The sequence below is a fragment of the Diceros bicornis genome, chromosome 15 (assembly GCF_020826845.1).
Source record: "Diceros bicornis minor isolate mBicDic1 chromosome 15, mDicBic1.mat.cur, whole genome shotgun sequence".
In the NCBI taxonomy this organism is placed as follows: Eukaryota; Metazoa; Chordata; class Mammalia; order Perissodactyla; family Rhinocerotidae; genus Diceros; species Diceros bicornis.
Window position 1 is genome coordinate 24397841 of NC_080754.1, and position 17790 is coordinate 24415630.

Here is a 17790-nt window from a genome sequence, read left to right on the forward strand (position 1 = left end):
ACACCTGGGGCAGCCCACTCCCAAGACCTGGAAGACCCGAGAACCAGCGTGAGCCTTAGCTCTCAGGAAACCAGTCCAGTTCACCACAGGTGGTGCCTGTGGGGAGGGCGGCTGAATTGTGTCAAAGCAGAAACTTTCTGCAGGCCGGGTCACCGTGAGAGTAATTCAAAATGATCAAATTACTGAGCACCAACCACATGCTAGGACACGTGCCGGGGTCTACACGCGTCGCCTCACGTCCTCACAAGAGCCCCAGGAAGTAGGCACAGGTCTGCTATTGTTTCTACTTCAGAGATGAGCAAGCTGGGGCTCAGAGGTCAGGTGACTGGTCCAAAATCACAGAGCTCAGCTCTGAGATCCCGACTCCCAGCCCCAGCTCCCCACGACACCAACCAGCTGCAGAAACAGAGGCCGAGCGGGCACATAGTCACCCTTAGAGGGAAAGGCCTCTATAAGTCAGTTCTATCTATCACTGGTCAGCAGAGTAAGTTCCCCGCCCATAGTTTTCCCTCCTAACTGGGTCTGCCTCACCTGACGTGACATGAATTCATATGAACCCATTTTAATGAACACCAGGGAGACCCTGTGACACGGAGCAAAGACCCTGGACCACGGTCTGGTTCCGGCTCTGTCACTACTTCGCTGGGAGGCCTGGAGCAAGTTGCCAACTGCTCTGCATTTTAGCTTTCTCAGTCACGATTTAAGGAGGTGGGACAGAGATCTCGGCTGCCCCGTCCAGCTTTAATACTCTGAGGTTCCAGTGTGCCAAAGGCAGCCGGGTGATCCTTTGGTAAGGATAACGATAATAATAATAGTAATAATAACAAAAATAATAGAAACAGCAACAAGCAGCCACTGAACATCTCTGTGGCAGACACTGTTTTACACACATGGATCTGTTTAATCCTCACTATGACTCTGTGACGTGGGTATGTCAAATATCCCCATTCTCCAGATAAGGAAACTGAGACACATGGAGGTTAAGATTTATCCTTTCCAGCCAGGAAGTCTCCCTAAAAACCCCATCTCCTGGGCAGCGCAGCATCAGAGCTGGGGGAAGTGAGGTGACAGGGAGGGGCTCTTTCCACGGTGAAGGAGACGGGGCGGGAGCCGACCCGTGGCCTTGCCCCCTCCGCCTGGTCCTGGTCGCGCCTCCTTCCCACCCGCCGTGCTGTACCTTCTTCTCTAAGTCAGGCTCCCTGAAGGTCAAGAGGAACTTGCGGACATGCTCAGATCGCAGCCTGTCGATGCTCCTGGCGTCAATGGCGCGGCCCAGAAATTCGTCCACTTCATCCTCGGGATTTGCACTTTCCTGGGCGTTCCTGGGAAGCAGGGGGCGCAGACACAAGACAGGCTGACCACCAGGGGGCGCCGCTGGGCCGGCTCTGCCCGTGCGCGCAGACCCATCAGAGAGGCCCGCAGCCGCCAGAGATCAGCCCTAATGAGGGGTGGGGAAGCCGGGAGTGAGAGCAGGGCGGCCAGAAGCCCAAGTCCCCCGTCTTAACGACCACACATATGCGTAGAAAACTCCCCAAGTTTCATACCCGCTGGCCGGAGGGCCTCACTGACAATAAGGCTTTTCTGACTCTATTGATATGTTATCATATTATAAAAATACTGTGAATTATTATCAAAGGCTTGTTTCCTCCCCTGCAGGCCGCAGGCCCTGCTCTTCATTCTCCAGTTGTCCCATCATCCTGAAACGAAGGCGGAGATGGAGGGCGGCTGGGACGAGACCTCTACCACGGGGACTGTGGGCACTGGCTGCTTTAACCTGCCTGGGGGCACTCTGTGAAGCAGGTTTCATGACTTTTGGATTCTGAACTAAAACCTCGATTTCTCAGGGAGGAAGCCCAGTCCCTGAGTGGGATTTCTGGTGTCCCTGAGAACTGGGAAGAGGAGGAGAAGGAGGACACTCACTTCCCTCAGGGCACTGGGATGTGGCCGGGCGCTGGCCACCAATGGGCAAGGTCTGCATTTTCCGGAGAGCTGCATGAGCGTTTGTGCGTGTGTGCACATGCATGTGTTTAGTTGTGTGTGCACACATATGTGGGCACGTGTGTGTGTGCGTGGAGTGGAGATTATAAGCGGGCAGTGCTGAGGCCCTCTCTCCCCGGCTGCCCGTCTGTCAGGGGCAGTGGGCTCCATGCACCCTCAGCCAAGACTGTGGGCTCATTCTCCGGGGGGCATCGGGAAGCCAGATATAAGGCAGATTCAGAGATACCTCCAGGCCAAGGGCACATTACTCACTTGTCCTTGGGGTCTTCAAAGCCCTAAAAGAGAGGGATAGGGAGAGGCGAGGAGTGAGAACAGAGAAGACTGAAAATGGAATCTTCCAGAAATGGGGCTGCCAGAAGGCTGCAGCTCCTTTTCTCTCTAGAGTTCCCCAAGGAGCTTGGACACAGAGAGGACTGTAGTTCAGTAGTTCTTTCCTTTCTTCCTTCGGCGAACACAGCTGGGTTCTTCCTATGGGTCAGGCTCTGTGCTAGACGCTGGGGGCACACTGCGACGCACTGCGACGTCAGTTCAGCCACTGGCAAGTCCACGTGTCTAAGCTCTTCCTGTCCCCACACCCCATTCCTTGTCATATCCCCCAAACCTCTCCTCCCCCTCCTCATGGACCTTGGGCTTGGTGGTCCCCTCCCAGTTCTGTCACTTAGACAGAAATAAGACAAACCGCTAAGCTGATTAATCTCCACACGTGCACACACCCATGTACACACACACACACTCATGCACACTCACCCCGCACCCCTACTGAGCACACATAAAATCTCCTGGGAGTTCACAAGTTTTGAGCTTAAGAAAATTAAACTCCTGTTACCTGCAACAGCCTTCCTGGTATCTGAGAGCAAATGTTCTCATAAGCCAGAGTCGGCTGGGGACCCAGGAGGCGAGGAACCCGCCTGCCCCGGGCTGACTACTGTTCTGATGTTCACACAGACAGGGGTGAGGGTGGGAAGGTCCCTTACTGGTGGCCAAACTCAAAGCCCTAATTAGAGTTAATCTAGCAAGTCCACAGAGGGACAGATGCGTGTCAGGGTCTGGCCTGTTGTGGCAGAATGGAGAAAGGGTTCCTTAATATGGGATGGGGGCGGAATCTGGGAGGCAGTGGTGCAGGTGACAAGAGGGACAGGCAGTCTCAGGTAAGGCTCAGCTTGCCAGGACAAGGACAGAGGATGACCTCTCGTCTCTGGCTCAGTGGGGAGCACACTGCTGGGCAAAAGTGAGGTGGGCCAATGCCGGGTGAACCCAAACCCCAAATGAACACACTTCTTTTCAGTCCCCCTGAGGACATGGTTGGAAATACAGAAAATGGGATTTTTGTTAGTCTCCATGAGCCGGAGCTACCGGGCGCTGGAACAGATACGGGGTGCTCTCTCTCCATTCTACCCCCAGCTGAGGGCGCCCAGGGGCCTGGGCAGCCTCTAGTGGCACATCCAAGCGCCCAGCTATGGGCTCTGAGCTCCTCCCAGGCTGCCTGACAGTTGTCTGCCCAGGCAAGCCAGACCCTTCTCATTGTTCTCTGAGAATCGCCAGGCCCTCTGTCCAGGCTGCAAGACCCAGCCCACTTCCCCATCCCGGCCCCAGGCTGGAGGAGTTGGTGTCACTCAAGCGAGTGCTCTGTCTAGGGGCAGGCCCATGCCAGATGCTCCCGGGGTCCCTCAGAGCACAAGCTTGAATGGGCAGCAGAGCGTGGACAGGCCAGCTCTCTACGGAATATGGCGAGGCACTGGCCCGCTGAACTCCATCACAGGGGCCGGCAACGACTTTACTCTGGGACTGAGAACAACCGAGATGTGTGATGCGTATGCTGGTCTCTACAGCTCAAAACTATGCCTGAAATGGTCGTAATGAATCTGTTTCTGGCTTTCTCCAGTGCTCCTCTGCTGGGACTAGTGTCGGGGGCGGGGTCCACTCTAAGCACATGGGTGCCGTGATGGTGTGCAGAGCTCAGCATCAGACTGGGGGGGTGACAGACCACGGCAGAGGGTCATTAAGAACACAGTCCAGCAGACTGGGTTCAAGTTGAGGACAACGGTCCTCAGCCCGGCTAGGAGGACCCTCAGACGGGCTCCTGTGGTTTGTGCCTCGGCACATCTGGGGAGCAGCTCAGCTCAGGGGTTCTGATGGTTCCCAATTCCTCTCCCTCGGATCTAAAGCAAGAGCAGAGGCCGTGGCCCCTCAGCTCATCCACACTGAGACGTAGCCTCCGGTTTGCGTGCCCGCCCTGGCAAAGCTGCTCGTCTTCCCCGGCACTCGGGCCCAGCCTGCCACCCCGGAGAACGCAGAGCTTCCCTGGGCTGGTTAGATGAGCAGAAGTCCACACACACTCCCCCCGCCAACCTTCTGATCAATAAATAACCTTAGAGACCTTACAACACTCGGGCCTAAACATAAACCAGCACAGCGGGTCATGACATTTTAAAAGCTGGAACAAGATTTAAAGACATAAACCTCTGACTACAAGTTAGTACCTTTCTAACTGCTCTCAGTCACTGCTGCATCTAATTCCCACTCCATCTTCAGGGGAAGTCAGGGCAGAAGCTCTCCTTCTGCATCTTTCTCAAAGATTTCAAGCAACTTTAACACCAAAAGCCAATGGTGTGCCTGGCGGCTGCTGGAACCTGTCCCATCCCCAGCCTAGACTCTCTGACTGGGCGGGCTGTGGGGGGCAGGAGTTGGTACCTTGACTCTGCCCAGCCAGGATGGGGGATGGGGAGCCCCTTCCCCCAAGCTGCTGCAGAGGCGTCCTTGATGCTGCTGTTCCACACACCCTTCCTTTCCCACCAACTGCCGCTGGGCAAGGCAATTAACACCACAAGGAGGCTTTCCAGCAGCAGGTCCCCAAGACTGTCCTTTCCCCATTTATAGCCCTTCTGCTAATTCTTCCACGGCTCCGTGCCCTAACGATGATTAATGTGTCTGCCAAACCAGTGCTTATGGTCCACACTCCCTCTTTTGAGGCTCGGAAATAATGAAAGATTCAGCTTATACCAAGTATCACTAAAGAAAAAAACTTTCCAAAGATTTAAAGGAGAAAGCAATGTGCCACCAGACACCTTTCCTGCCCGCTGGCGGCTCTGCTTCCTCTCCATCTCCTGCCTGCCGCACCTTTCCTGCCCCATTCTCGTGTCTCCAGCTCCCTCTGCATGTCCCGCTTACCCTACTGTCCTCTCCTGACCCCCCGCTCCCTGCTCCTTGCTCCCCTGCCTGGATGAGAGCCTCCCTCCTCTTCATATCCTGCTCTCAGGCTCCCCCTCTCCTTCCACTGCCTCTCATCTCTTGACCATCCTGCTCACCTGGGTACAGAGTCAGCGGGAGATTATTAAAGGGCTGGGTGAGAACACGGGGGTCCACCAACTGCTCTTTGCTTTGGGGAGGGCCCTCGAGGGAGAGAGAGTGGTGGCTGGAACCCTGAGCGGCACTGAGCAGCTCTGTGGACGCCCAAGTTCAAAGACGCTGGTGTCCCCGCAAGTTGCTTCTTTACCGTCAAAAGTTAAAATGGAGGTCTTGACAATTCATTTTTCCTCCTGTACATTTTCCCTAAACCTTTGTCTTCTGCTACTTGCTAGCTAGCAAGAAGCAGAGTGACTGGGTCCCCAGCCTGTCCCCTCCCTCAGACCCCTGGCTCTGTCTGCTGACTCTGCTGGATTCCTGTGGAGTCTATCTCTAATCCCTGCTGCTCCAGCTTAAACTCAGTCTAATCTGCAGACCCCCAACTCAGGGATCTTAGGGCCGCATGCGCCACCTTATGTCTCTATCCTGGCTCTGTGCGAACTAAGTGGCCACACACGTACCACTCCCTGCACCCTCCCTCCTCACCCATCCCTCCCCCAGGGTGGGCGGCTCCCACCTGGAACCAGGCTGCCCTTGAGCTGAGGAGTGTGCCCGGACACAGGAGCTAAGCTCCCCGGTAAAAAGGAAGAGAACGCTGCTGCAGTAAGCTGACTTCTTGTCATCCCTCTTCCTCTTCCTCCCACCCTCTGAATTCTTCTTCCCATCATCACTGATAGAGCCCGGGCAGCACATCCTGAATTAGCCCATCCCTGGGGTGTGCAGCGATGGCTAGGGTTGTTTGTCCCCAGAGCAAGCAGGGTGCCTGGAGATGGAGGCTGCACCCCTACCATGGTCTCTGCTCACTCAGCCTGCATGCTCCAACTGGAAGGCAGAAGTTAGCAGGGGTGTGTCTCAGCACAGAGGGCCAAGGGGACCACCACCTGGCACTTGCCAAAACACACTGGGATGGTTTCTGAGCCATTGAGCCAAAGGATGTGTTCCTACTGCCCGGGAAATGCAGCAGGTACAAGAAGAGCATCTGACAAGCTGGTGCCCACTCAACTCCCCAGGGCCTCCCCAGACAGTGCCGAGAGACCACTGGAGCCTTCGGCTGGACCCTGAGTCCATCCAGATAGGCCTGCTTCCAGCCTGTGCCAGCAAGCTCTGCCAAGAGGGAGGGAAGAATGGGTGTTGCCGCTCTGTTCCAAAGCTAAACTGGGCATGCCAAGGGACAGTGAGGCTCATGGAGAGAGCCGGGGTCAGCAGTCAGGTGCTCCGGCTGCTAGTCCAAAGTTGGGATCAGCCCCACTTCTAATGCTTCCTTCTGTGGCTCTCCAAATTCCCTCGGGCACACGAGGAGCCTGGCCCAGCCCTCACACCCATGAAAGGCCCTGCCCGCGCACTACCCTGCCAGCCACTCACCATCCGCTTCATCTCCTTGGACACCTGGTTGCCGCCCAGGTGGTTATAGAAGGGGCGCTCGGCCCCCCAGTGTGGCGGGTTGTGCCCGATAGAGTTGGTTCTCTGGCGATTCATCTTGGCGATCATGGCCTTCTCTTCTTTCTGGAAAAGCAACACAGATGCATCAGCCTGTGGGCAGGGCCCCCCAGAGGAACCCTGGTGAGGAGTTCCTCATTCCTTCCAGCTGCCAGGCCAGGGAAGGGTTTAGGCAGCTGCCCCTCTCTTCTCTGCCCAGCCTGGAGCCCAGCGGTCTGCCAAGATCCTAGAGCTCACTTGGGCACAGACCCTAAATCCCTCCAGATTCCCTCCCACCAGCCCTGGCTGGCCCAGCTGGGAAGAGCAGAACAGGATGATGAAGTTGGTCTTGTGAGAAAGCAAAGGGGCATGAACATCTTTGGTTTGCATGGAATTCTCAGGGGTGGGGAGAGCCTGGGTGTGCAAGTGCCCAGAGGTGACAGAGGGAGCGGAACCTGGGATTCCAAACTCTACTCAACTTATCCACAATAGGCTTGTGCCAGCAGAGTGGGCAGTAGGACAGGTTCTGCTGCCCAGAAGGCAGCTTCCGGAGGCTTGGGTCATTCGAGTTATGAGATTCAAGGGTTGACATGCATTGTACCAATACACAAACGGGCTTTAGCCAGCTACCTATGTGCCAGCTAGGATCTCTGTCTGTCTGTCTGTCTGTCCATGCAAATGGGCACAAGAAGTGGAGAGTTGGAGAGGCCCAGGGAAGACCTGAGGTGGTCTTCCCCCCAAAGCCCTCCCTGAGCCTGGGAAGGAAGCTGTCAGATCAGGGATGCAGAGGGGAGGGGACACAGCCTGCTTCAGCTGACACTGCTCTGGGGGGTGGGGGTCACTCTGTCTGTCCATCTCCATTTCATCTTTTCTGGACCACTTGTCAAGCTGGAAGAGCCAGACCCAGAGAACCCAGGGTAGAGGGGGAGCCTTCAGCCTGGGTAGGGCTGGAAGCGGGGCTGGAGACTCGTGAACCCAGGAGAGGGGAGGGATGTGGCAGGAGGGCCTGGGAGGATCCCAGTCCATTTATACTCTGGCCAAACAACAAGCAAATGTTTAAAAATGTGTCAATTAGGGCCGGCCCCGTGGCTTAGCAGCTAAGTGCGCGCGCTCCGCTACTGGCGGCCCAGGTTCGGAGCCTGGGCGCGCACCAACGCACCGCTTCTCTGGCCATGCTGAGGCCGCGTCCCACATACAGCAACTAGAAGGATGTGCAACTATAACATACAACTATCTACTGGGGCTTTGGGGAAAAAAAAGGAGGAAGATTGGCAATAGATGTTAGCTCAGAGCCAGTCTTCCTCAGCAAAAAGAGGAGGATTAGCACGGATGTTAGCTCAGGGCTGATCTTCCTCACAAAAAAAAAAAAAATGTGTCAATTAAGCCACTAGGAGCTCTCCCCAAAGTGCCCTAAATTCTTCCGTGCCCCGTCCTGGTGTCTGTGGGGGGCCCTGCAGCCAGGACCAGTCTTCTGGGGTGTGCTGCTGTGGCGGGACATGGCGCCTCCCGATGTGCCACTCAGGGTGGACACCTGCCCGAGAGACCTCTGCCTCCCTTTAAAAATCTCCATTTCCTCTCTCCCAAGACGTCCTCTGAACTTTTCTGACAGTTTAATTTTATCTTTAGTCTAACTTCTTAGGACAGAAAAGGGGAAGCTTTTCTCTCTCAATGGGGTCTGACCAACAGATAAATTCCGTTGAAAGAGTCATAAGTAAAAGGCATTTTAATCTAGGGAGAAATAGAAGATGTTCTCTTCATCTGCTTTAAAAATTAAGAACATGGAACATGGCTCTATTAAAAATAGAACACTGAAGTCTGCTAATAATTCAGTTTTGTATTTTGGCAAATGTGGGCTGAGACAAAATGAGAAAGAAGGAAGAGACTAGAAAGTAAAAGAGGGGGAAAAACAGAGGTTCAAGAAAGAAGAGATATACGGGTACAGGCAGAGACAGACACTGAAAGAGAGAGAGAGAGAGAGGAAGACAAATATCCACCTAGTTGAGGCAACAGAAAAGGAACGAGATGGAGATAAAATACGTGGTATACACAGATATCCTTGATGCTTCACTGCCATCTTGTGGCCTTCTGATGTATTGCTGCTAACTGATTTGAGGCCTGTTGCATTTTTGCAACAGAAGCAAAATGAAAACATTCCCTTTGCCATCAGCCTTTGCAAGGCCTCCAGAATTCTTGTGTCCTTCCTGAGATGCAGGAACCACGACTGCATAAGGAATTCACAACTCAACCCAAGGAAAGAGTAAAAGAAGGAAGCAGCAGTCCAAGAAAATGTTCTTCCCCCAAAGAATGAAGCCTTTGAGCACCCCCCCCGGCCCCCTGGCCCCCGGACCCGCTTCTGGGTGCAGCGCAGGATGAGGAAGGTCTCGATACTGTGCTCCTTGAGGTAGGCGTTGCGCTCGCCCCCGCAGCCTGGCTCCACCTCGTAGTCGCCGTTCAGGTAGTTGAGTGTGGCCTTGGTGATGTGGATGCGTCTACAAGCGGGGAGGGAAGTGGGGTGGGGAGGGCAGAAAACTCGAGTTCAGAACTCCAGCTCCCATGCAGACCCAAATGCAACCAACTCAATCCCAGTTCAAATCCCAGGGCCCCAAACTCTGGCTCAAACACTAGCCCCAACCTCCATCCCAACCCCAGCACACTGTATCCCTTCAACGTCATCAGATGGCTCAGGAGGCCCCTTCCTGGCCCATGTCCACCTCCACCACACCATCTCACATCTGTGTTATATTATTGTAATAATATGATACATTGTTAGCCTGCTGGGAGGACACGTCTCCAGGTTCACAAACTTTGCAAACCTGCTCAGAAGCCAGCAGTGGCTCCTGCTTACTACACGACTGAGTCCAAATTCCCCAGCCTGGCATGAACGTCCTTCCTAACACAGGCACTGTTCCTCCCACTGGTCCCTACAAGGCTGTCTGCTCTACTTCCATTCCTTGGAAATACTGTGTTTTCCTACAGCCTGCCCTCACTCCATTCCCTCAGCCTGGTGCACTCTCACCACCCTGCCTTCCTCACCTGCCCGGTCGTCCAGGTCAGCTCACATTTCACCTTCTTTCTGTCCTGGCTACCCCAGAAATTATCCGTGGTTCCTCCCTCCTCTAGACTCTACCCTACCTATGCCAAGTCACAAGCCACCATGTTTTGTGTAAATATCTTCTGAGTGAAGACTCTGCAAAGGTTGAGACAACGCCCCCTACAACCTGCCACCATGGTGAGGTGTAAGTAATTTGCCAGGCAGAGGAATTTCCACCTAACTCTGCCAACCCCAGGTTTGCAAGCTACCCTGTCCTGCCTACCCCCACCCCACTCCTCATGACAGTCACCATGGGTGGGGGACGGTGAGAAGCTAAGTCTGGGCCCTGCACCGCCCCACTGCCCGCAGTCCTCACTCACCCTGCCTTGCCTCCAGCCTCCATGTGGTTGGCCAGCGTGACGTCGTTAGACCAGACGTCGAACTGCCACTTCCTGAGACCAAGGACACCGCAGTGTACTCGCCCGCTGTGAATTCCCACGCGCATGTTCACGTTCACCCCTGTCACCTCCCGGACCAACCTGGGGATGGAGCAGGGGTGAGGCTGGGAGAGGGTCAGGGACCAGGCACACAGAGTGGGGACGAGGCTGGAAAGCAGGGGGTCGGAGGTGCGTCAGAAGGTGTGGGGCTCAAAGTCATTTCTCTCTGGTCCAGCCCAAGTCCAATCTGAGACTGTCCAGCCGAGGGGCAGAGGCTGGGCCCACGTGCTCAGGCGCTGTGAACTGTGAAAGGTGCCGTTTCCTAGATTGGCCACAAGGCGGCGCAACGCCTCACACTAAAACCCAGGCCCCACTGCTTCCCCCAACCAGGGCACCCGGGGCTATGGCAACCCTGAGTCAATTAAATTGTGTTCCGAAAATGCAAATGCATGTTAACGCCGACTTGAGCGAGGGAAGTTACAGCCACCCCAAACCCCATTCATATAATGCTCTTGGACTTATCCTCATTGCTGCTGCTTCGACATTAGCAGGATAATGGAAAAAGGTGGTTAACAGAGCTTTAAGAGAGGACATATGTCCTGCTCAGGAAAGAAGGGGAGCCCCAGCAGGTGCAGGGGACTAGGGGTGCTCCATGTGCTAGAATACAGCTCCAATCCCCACCACGTCCCCGGGAGTCCCCAGTAGACTGGGGGCGGGGGGCGGCTCTGTGGGAGGGGGAGAGGGACAGACAGTATACATCTCCAGGCTGCAGGTATGTATATGGGGCCTGAGGTCTGTGGAGGAGCAGGCAGGTGCTCTGGAGGAAGGTACTCAGTGTGCATTTTTTAGGGACCTGGACCCTCCCTGGCACCCTGGGGATGGACCCCCTCAGCCAGCCCTCCACCCCACCCCATCCCACCAGCGAGGGGCTGATACCCACCACAGGGAAGATTTATGTCATCCATCATTTCTCTCATCCTGGGATCAACTCTGCAAATACCTTTACTGGAGCTGTTCCTTCCAAACCCACAATGCCTCTGGCCACTTGCTTAGGTTGATGGTATTTCATTCTATCTTTTTGGCTTAACTCCAGGGCCACCTCCTTCATGAAGCCTCTCTAGGTCCTCCCAAGGAATCAACTGCTCTCTCCTTAGCCCCTCCACCACAGTCTGCCTCTCTGATCTGGCGGTGTCCACTTGGCATGCCTGCTATCAGAGCAATGCCATCCCAGGCTCTCTCCCTCAACAGACTCCGTGTTTCTGGTGAGGGGCTCACTGCCTAGCCCAGGACACAGGGGCACTCGGCAAACACCGCCAAATGGAACCAAATGGAACCGGCCACCTTCCTGGCCTGCTGCTCTGACCTCTGACCTTGCCCACTGTGGCTTTCCCTTTGCCCCTACCCAGGCTACTTCTAAAGTTCAAAGTTACTGAACCTGGACACAATCTCTGACCCGCTCCATGGCTGACAGGCAAGCTTGGGTTATCCATGGATTTTAAAGACAGGGCTCCTTCCACGGCCAGAAGTGACCAAGAACTGGACAAAGATCCTTTTTGCTATGCTCCCGGGAAGGGGAGCACCCTTAAAATGGGAACACCTATGTTTGAATCCACCTGTCCAGTAGTATTACCCTGGGGAGCTGTTTAGCCCCTGAGTCCAACCTTTCTCGTCTGGGAAGAAGTGGGGCAGGGGCTTCCACTCCTAGCTGCCTGGTTGTGAGAAGACATGAGAGACTGGAGTGCAAGAGATGCCCACGGCACGGCTGCCAGCTTGTCCTCCTCCTGGAGAGGTGGGTCCACACCTGCTGCCCGGAGGCTGCAAAGCCCTCCCTTCCCACAGGACATGTTCCTCTGGGAAGAGCTTCCCAGGCTGCTATGGGTACCAGGAGCCCAGGAGAAGGCTCCAAGCCTGGAGGTGCAAATCTACCCCCCAATGTGTCAGGTCGTCCTTGGGAGGTGGCTTTGCCCCACTGTTTCCCTGTCCAACCAGGCAGCCAGATGGTCAGTTACTCAGGCTGTGAGATAGGCCCCCTATAGACACACAGTCCCCTGAGGATGGAGAGCCCCCCTGGAGACGGACAGTCCCCATGATGATGAGCAGTCCCCCTGGAGATTGTCAGCCCCCCCAGAGATGGACCGCCCCCCTGGAGATGGTCAGCCACCCCAGAGATGGACAGCCCCCCTGGACATGGACAGTGCCCATGGTGATGGACAGCCCCCCTGGAGATGGTCAGCCCCCCCAGAGATGGACAGGCCCCCTGGAGATGGATAGCCCCCCTGGAGATGGACAGCCCCCCTGGAGATGGTCAGCCCCATGATGATGAGCAGTCCCCCTGGAGATCGTCAGCCCCCCAGAGATGGACAGTCCCCATGGTGATGGGCAGTCCTCTAGAGATGGGCAGCCCCCCTGGAGATGGTCAGCCCCATGATGATGAGCAGTCCCCCTGGAGATCGTCAGCCCCCCCAGAGATGGACAGTCCCTATGGTGATGGGCAGTCCTCTAGAGATGGGCAGCCCCCCTGGAGATGGACAGCCCTCTAGAGATGGACAGCCCCCCTGGAGATGGACAGCCCTCTAGAGATGGTCAGCCCGCCCTGGAGATGGACAGTCCCCATGGTGATGGGCAGTCCTCCTGGAGATGGGCCATCCCCCTGGAGATGGGCGGTCCTCCTGCAGATGGGCAGTCCCTGGAGAGGGCACTTACGAGATGGCCTCAATCATGTCCATGCCCATCTCCACACAGCAGTGGGCGTGGTCAGCCCTGGCTTCAGGCAGCCCAGAAACGCAGTAATAACAATCCCCCAGGATCTTAATACGTAAACAGTGATTCTCCTGGAAAACAAATTAATTTTAAAAATTAAAAATAGTAGGAAAGAGAAGTGGGAGGGAAAGAAGCGAGAAGCAAACAGATTCACCCCATGCCTGGAATAACTTGCCTTTTAGGGCAGCGAGCACAGACCCAGGGCCGGCACAATGCATGGCCCCAGCCCCCGGACAGGCTTATCGGGAGCCGTGGGGGACGGAGGACAGGCTGAGCGGCCCTCAGAGAGGCATTCCAGCCTCCCCAGGCTCAGGAACTCACTTTTATGGCCACAGCAGAGGCCCAGGAAGAATGTAGCTGACCTACTGTGGCAGCTCAAGGGAGGCCCCAACCTGCATGGGAGTGTCCCCGGTCGCTCTCCACCCCTGGAGCACACTCTGACTCTCGGCCTAAGGTTCTGTGAACAGTTTTCTGATTCTTCCTCTTTTACAGAAAGACTGAAGCAGAAATGAGACTTAACCACCAGCTCACCTGACCCTCAGACTGTCTGAAATTTTATCCATAAGAGTTCTGCTAAACCAGCAAGCCCGTGTGTACTAAGATACCCAGAGCACTGAGGGACCTGCCAGCTGCTGCCCACCCCGCCCCCCATAACGGGCACAGCAGGGTCACCCCGGCAGGCTGTGATCAATCCATAACTGGGATTGAGATATATATCACTGATCATCAATTAGGAGCTGTCCAAATCTGGCTCCCGGAAGCTACTGCATGAAGCTGGGATGCTGGCACTCAAGTACCCGTGTGGCCTGGACTCTCATTTAAGGCTCATCCAATGCCCAAGTGCCCAGCATGAATCCGTCCACCTCACCCACGTTCAGCGATAAAAATAATGAGTGAGGTGTGGGGCCCACCATCGAATCCCTGCAGAGGCCCCGGCACCAGCCTCTCATCAACCATCTGGTCTGGCATCCTGGGAGGGCAAAGGGGACACATCCACATGTTGGTGGACATTGCAGTAAGTGGCTCTGACAAATAATGACTCTACAAAAGGCTCAGAGCATCACTCAAAGCCACATAAGCTGGGAAAGGATGACAGAAGCGGAAACAGGGACCTAATGAACGAATGTGTTGTTCACCCCTCCACGCCAAGGGGTGTGACTGCTAATTTGTCGCAACACTGAAAGAGTCTTCTTTCAGGAAGCCTCTTGGGGGTGGCACACAGCTGTCTGCAGGCCAGTTGGGATTCAGGCTCATTCTCTGATCACTCCGGCCAATCTCATCAGGAAAGTGGCTCTATGATACCTAATTTGCCCAGCAAGTGGAAATTCCTCTGGGGTCTGGGCAGTATTACCAGTAGGCCTCACCACCCCCTTCCACCGATGGAGGGCTCACCTGCTCTCCCTCGTGACTGGTGACACTGTGAAAGCATCTCCAACTGAGAGTGTGGCTGGGGCAGACATGGGGCGCGAGGACACACAGGCACAGCCCATGCGGCCCCTCCGCTCATCACCAGTTCTCCACAGCGGGCTCTGCCCAGAAGGGCACAGCTTGGCAAAGGTCTATTCCTGGAGTTCAGCAAGTCCTTGACCACAGCCCCTCCCTCAGGCAGCCCAGATCAGGCCACCCTTCTGGCCCCGGCTCTGGCACACGGGGTGCCCGACAGCAGTGGGCAGGGTGACTCACCGCGGCCAGCTTGTCGAAGCGGGCGAAGAGCTCGTTGAGGGTCATGACCAGCTCCTGGGCAGTGCACTGGGACGCCAGGCTGGTGAAGCCCTCAATGTCAGCAAACAGGATGCTAGGGAGACAGGTGGAGGAAGACCCCCATGAGGGAGGAAGGTCGAGGGACACAGCCAGGGCCCACCCTCGGCCATAGGAGGGCTGCCGGCCAGCGAGAGTCCTGCGGGGCTCCAAACGGCTCCTGGCGCCGGAGAGACAAGAAGATGGCCTCTCCCGGCTGGTGGGGAAACGCCAATCGGGTCCTCCTTTCTGCACTCTACCTGCACACTCGCTCCCCCAGGAGGAAAGGGGCAGAGGCGCATGAGGCTGGGAGTGTGCAGCTGCCTGAGGTGACCACAGACAGGGGCCAGGCCCTGTTTGACCCCTGAGCTGTCTCCTCAAGAAAGCTGGGCCTGGGGATGAGGGGCCTTTGATTCATCTGCTCTGGAGAGCGTTTCAGGCCTGAATGGCAGCCATACAAAGGTCTCCCTTCCCAGCTCCATACACAAGGGAATCCGACCCCAAGCCCTCCATCCCGAGGGAATCCTCTAGTAAGGACAGACTGAAAGAGGCCCAGAAGGAGAGAGAGGAAGACACAGCCAGTATGCATCTCTGGAAGCCTCCAACTTGTCCCTGCCAGCTCCTCCGGCCTCAGCCCCAGGAGCCCCATAAAATGCAGCAGCCGTCCCTGTGTTGCATGTTTTGGATCTTTTATCCATTTCTAAGACTCATGTTCCCAAGATTGAAAACGTTTTCCTTTCTTTCATAACAGACTACTGGAGGTGAGGCCCCAGAGCCAGCATGTGTGAGGGCCCCTAGAATCTTTTTCTTAAAATGGACACAAGATCGTAGTGACTCTCTTGTCCTGAGATGCTCTTACTGGCCAGACACCAGGACAGGAGCTTCCAACACAGCATCTGAGTCCTCTAGGCAGCCCTGAGGCCAGGGCTTGGGGTCCCCACCTCACAGTGATGAGGCAGAGCCTCAGGGAAGAGGCCTGAGACCCAGCACAGTGGGATCATCCTCCTGGGCCTCTGCTCTTCCCACTACAACACGGGGCCCCTGAGGCTCCACACTGACAGTCTCATTGCTTAAATTGAGAATGGAGAACTAAACATATTTTGTCATTTTATTCCAAAAATGTGTGTGGGTGCATTAAGCATGTCTTTCCACTCTGGTTTTTGACATCTGGGGTCATATGGCTCCAGGGAGCCTGTTCCTCTGGGCTGGCCAGTTCCTAGAGACAGTCAACAACTTGCCTTGGAGCCCAGAGCCCCAAGCCCAATCAGGCTCTCACACCCGGGGTCCCTACTCCTCTGCCCTCATCACCCAGGGACAGGTACCAGGTAACTCGGGATGGTCCCTACATCCCAGAGCCCACTGAAATTACTCACAGGAGCCAATCTTAAGGCTGCTGACCCTGCCTCACCTGTTCCTTCCCACAGAAACCACAATAAAGGCTCTTGCCTATGTTTCCCTCCTGCTCCCTCTGCCTCCTGCTTGACCCTGGTGTTTCCCCGGGTAGCACCCCCCCCCATGGTGTGGCGCGCCCTCTCCTGTTGGGAACTGGGAGTAACAAACTGCCTTTTCAAGGGCAGTCATCTCCTGGTCCGTTGGCCTCACCACAACTAGATAATAATAAAACCGACATTTTAAAACAACTGGATACTGTTCTAAGCACTTTATATGTATTAATTCATTTAAGCCTCTCAATCACTGTGAGGTTAGTATTCACCTTTTACAGGTGAGAAAACCGAGGCACAGAGAGGTTGAGTCACCTGCCCAAGGCCACACGGGCAACCTGGCTCCACAGTCCAGGAGTTGAACCAGTAAATATTATGCTGTCTCTTGGCCCCACAGTCATCTTAAACAAATACAAGCGTAATTCAATGGTCTGGCATTGTACGTGGGACAGAGGGAGGCGTAAGGGGCATGTGTGAGCTGCTGTAGATGGGTGAGGACAGGACTCTTTCCAGAGGGACCACACTCAGCAGCTGCTCACCAGCTCACATGAGAAGACGTGGAGAGAGGCTGGGCCACCAGGGAGCACATCCCAGGGCTTCAGCCAGGCTGTGTCACCTCCCAGGAAAGTATAGGAGGGCAGTGCCCAGGCCCCGAGCCCAGAGCTGTCTCCAGGCATCCCGGCCCCTCCGGCCACTCTGATCCCAGCCCAAATCAGCAAAGACAACTGCCAGAGGAAAGCCAAAGAGAGTGGGAGAAATGCGGGGACGTGAGAAGAGATGAGACAATGAGGGGAAAGAAGAAAAGGTGAGGAGGAGGAGCGGAGAGGAGAGACACCGTCCCGTCAGGCCACAGCACTCAGGACATCAGACAAGCTGCTCTGGAGTGGGCAGCCACGGGGGCAGCAGGCTCAGAAGATGAAAGGGAGTCTGGAGTCTCCATCACGCTTTGATGCTTGGTGTCTGACCCTGCAGACAGACCCAGCGCCTCGCCCGGGGGGGCGTCTGTGGGCGTCAGGCATTCTGGGGGAGAGAGGAGCGGGTGACGGGGACGCGCCGTGCTCCAGATGCTGATCTGGCTTCTGAACTAATAGGTGCAGACCCCCATCTCGGCCCACCTGCCACTTCCCCGGCTCTCAGGTGGCCGCCCCACTCCACCCAGGAAGAAGAGAAGAGTCTCTCCCAGCCTGCGTAAAGCACCGTTACAAAGTTGTTCTGGAAATTCTTCTTTAGCTCTCAGGAACTCAAAGCCAAGACAGGTTGGGGCCAAGCTCGGCTGCACCAGAGTTGAGGAAGACATTCAGTGGGAGCCCCGGGCTGACCTCAGTATTTCACATGCACAGCCGGTGACACCAGGCCCAGCGGGGGTTCCACCCTGGGTCCAAGGCCACAGAGCAGAAGCCTGGCTCTGGGGGCTGGTGAGACCCTCATGGTAGGAAAGAACAAAGTTCCAGAATCCAGCAGAGGCAGGCCTGCTACTGAGCAAGGGAGCCCACAGCGCCAAGCCGAGGAGAAGAGGGAGGAGAATGGGCCGCCCCTGGAACAGGAGGAGATGTGTGTGGCCCGGGGCTCACTGAGCTCTGACCCCTTCCTGCACACCCAGCCACTCAGGCGGGACCGGCCTCTGCGT

The 17790-nt window shown here is 55.7% G+C and overlaps 1 protein-coding gene across 2 annotated transcripts in view; it reads right to left on the reverse strand.

Annotated features, from left to right (window-relative positions):
- The window catches only part of ADCY5 (adenylate cyclase 5), a 151984-nt gene that overhangs the window by 35269 nt on the left and 98925 nt on the right, over nt 1–17790 (reverse strand). Inside the window, exons 4-10 of one of the 2 annotated variants that reach the window (XM_058555932.1) lie at nt 14668–14779; nt 12928–13055; nt 10168–10239; nt 9104–9245; nt 6703–6843; nt 2251–2273; nt 1178–1322 (exon numbers count right to left, since the gene is read on the reverse strand). In XM_058555932.1, coding sequence (XP_058411915.1) covers nt 1178–1322; nt 2251–2273; nt 6703–6843; nt 9104–9245; nt 10168–10239; nt 12928–13055; nt 14668–14779 — 763 coding nt within the window. Of the gene's footprint in view, nt 1–1177; nt 1323–2250; nt 2274–6702; nt 6844–9103; nt 9246–10167; nt 10327–12927; nt 13056–14667; nt 14780–17790 lie in introns of both variants that reach the window. The other variant, XM_058555931.1, reaches the window with a different exon arrangement.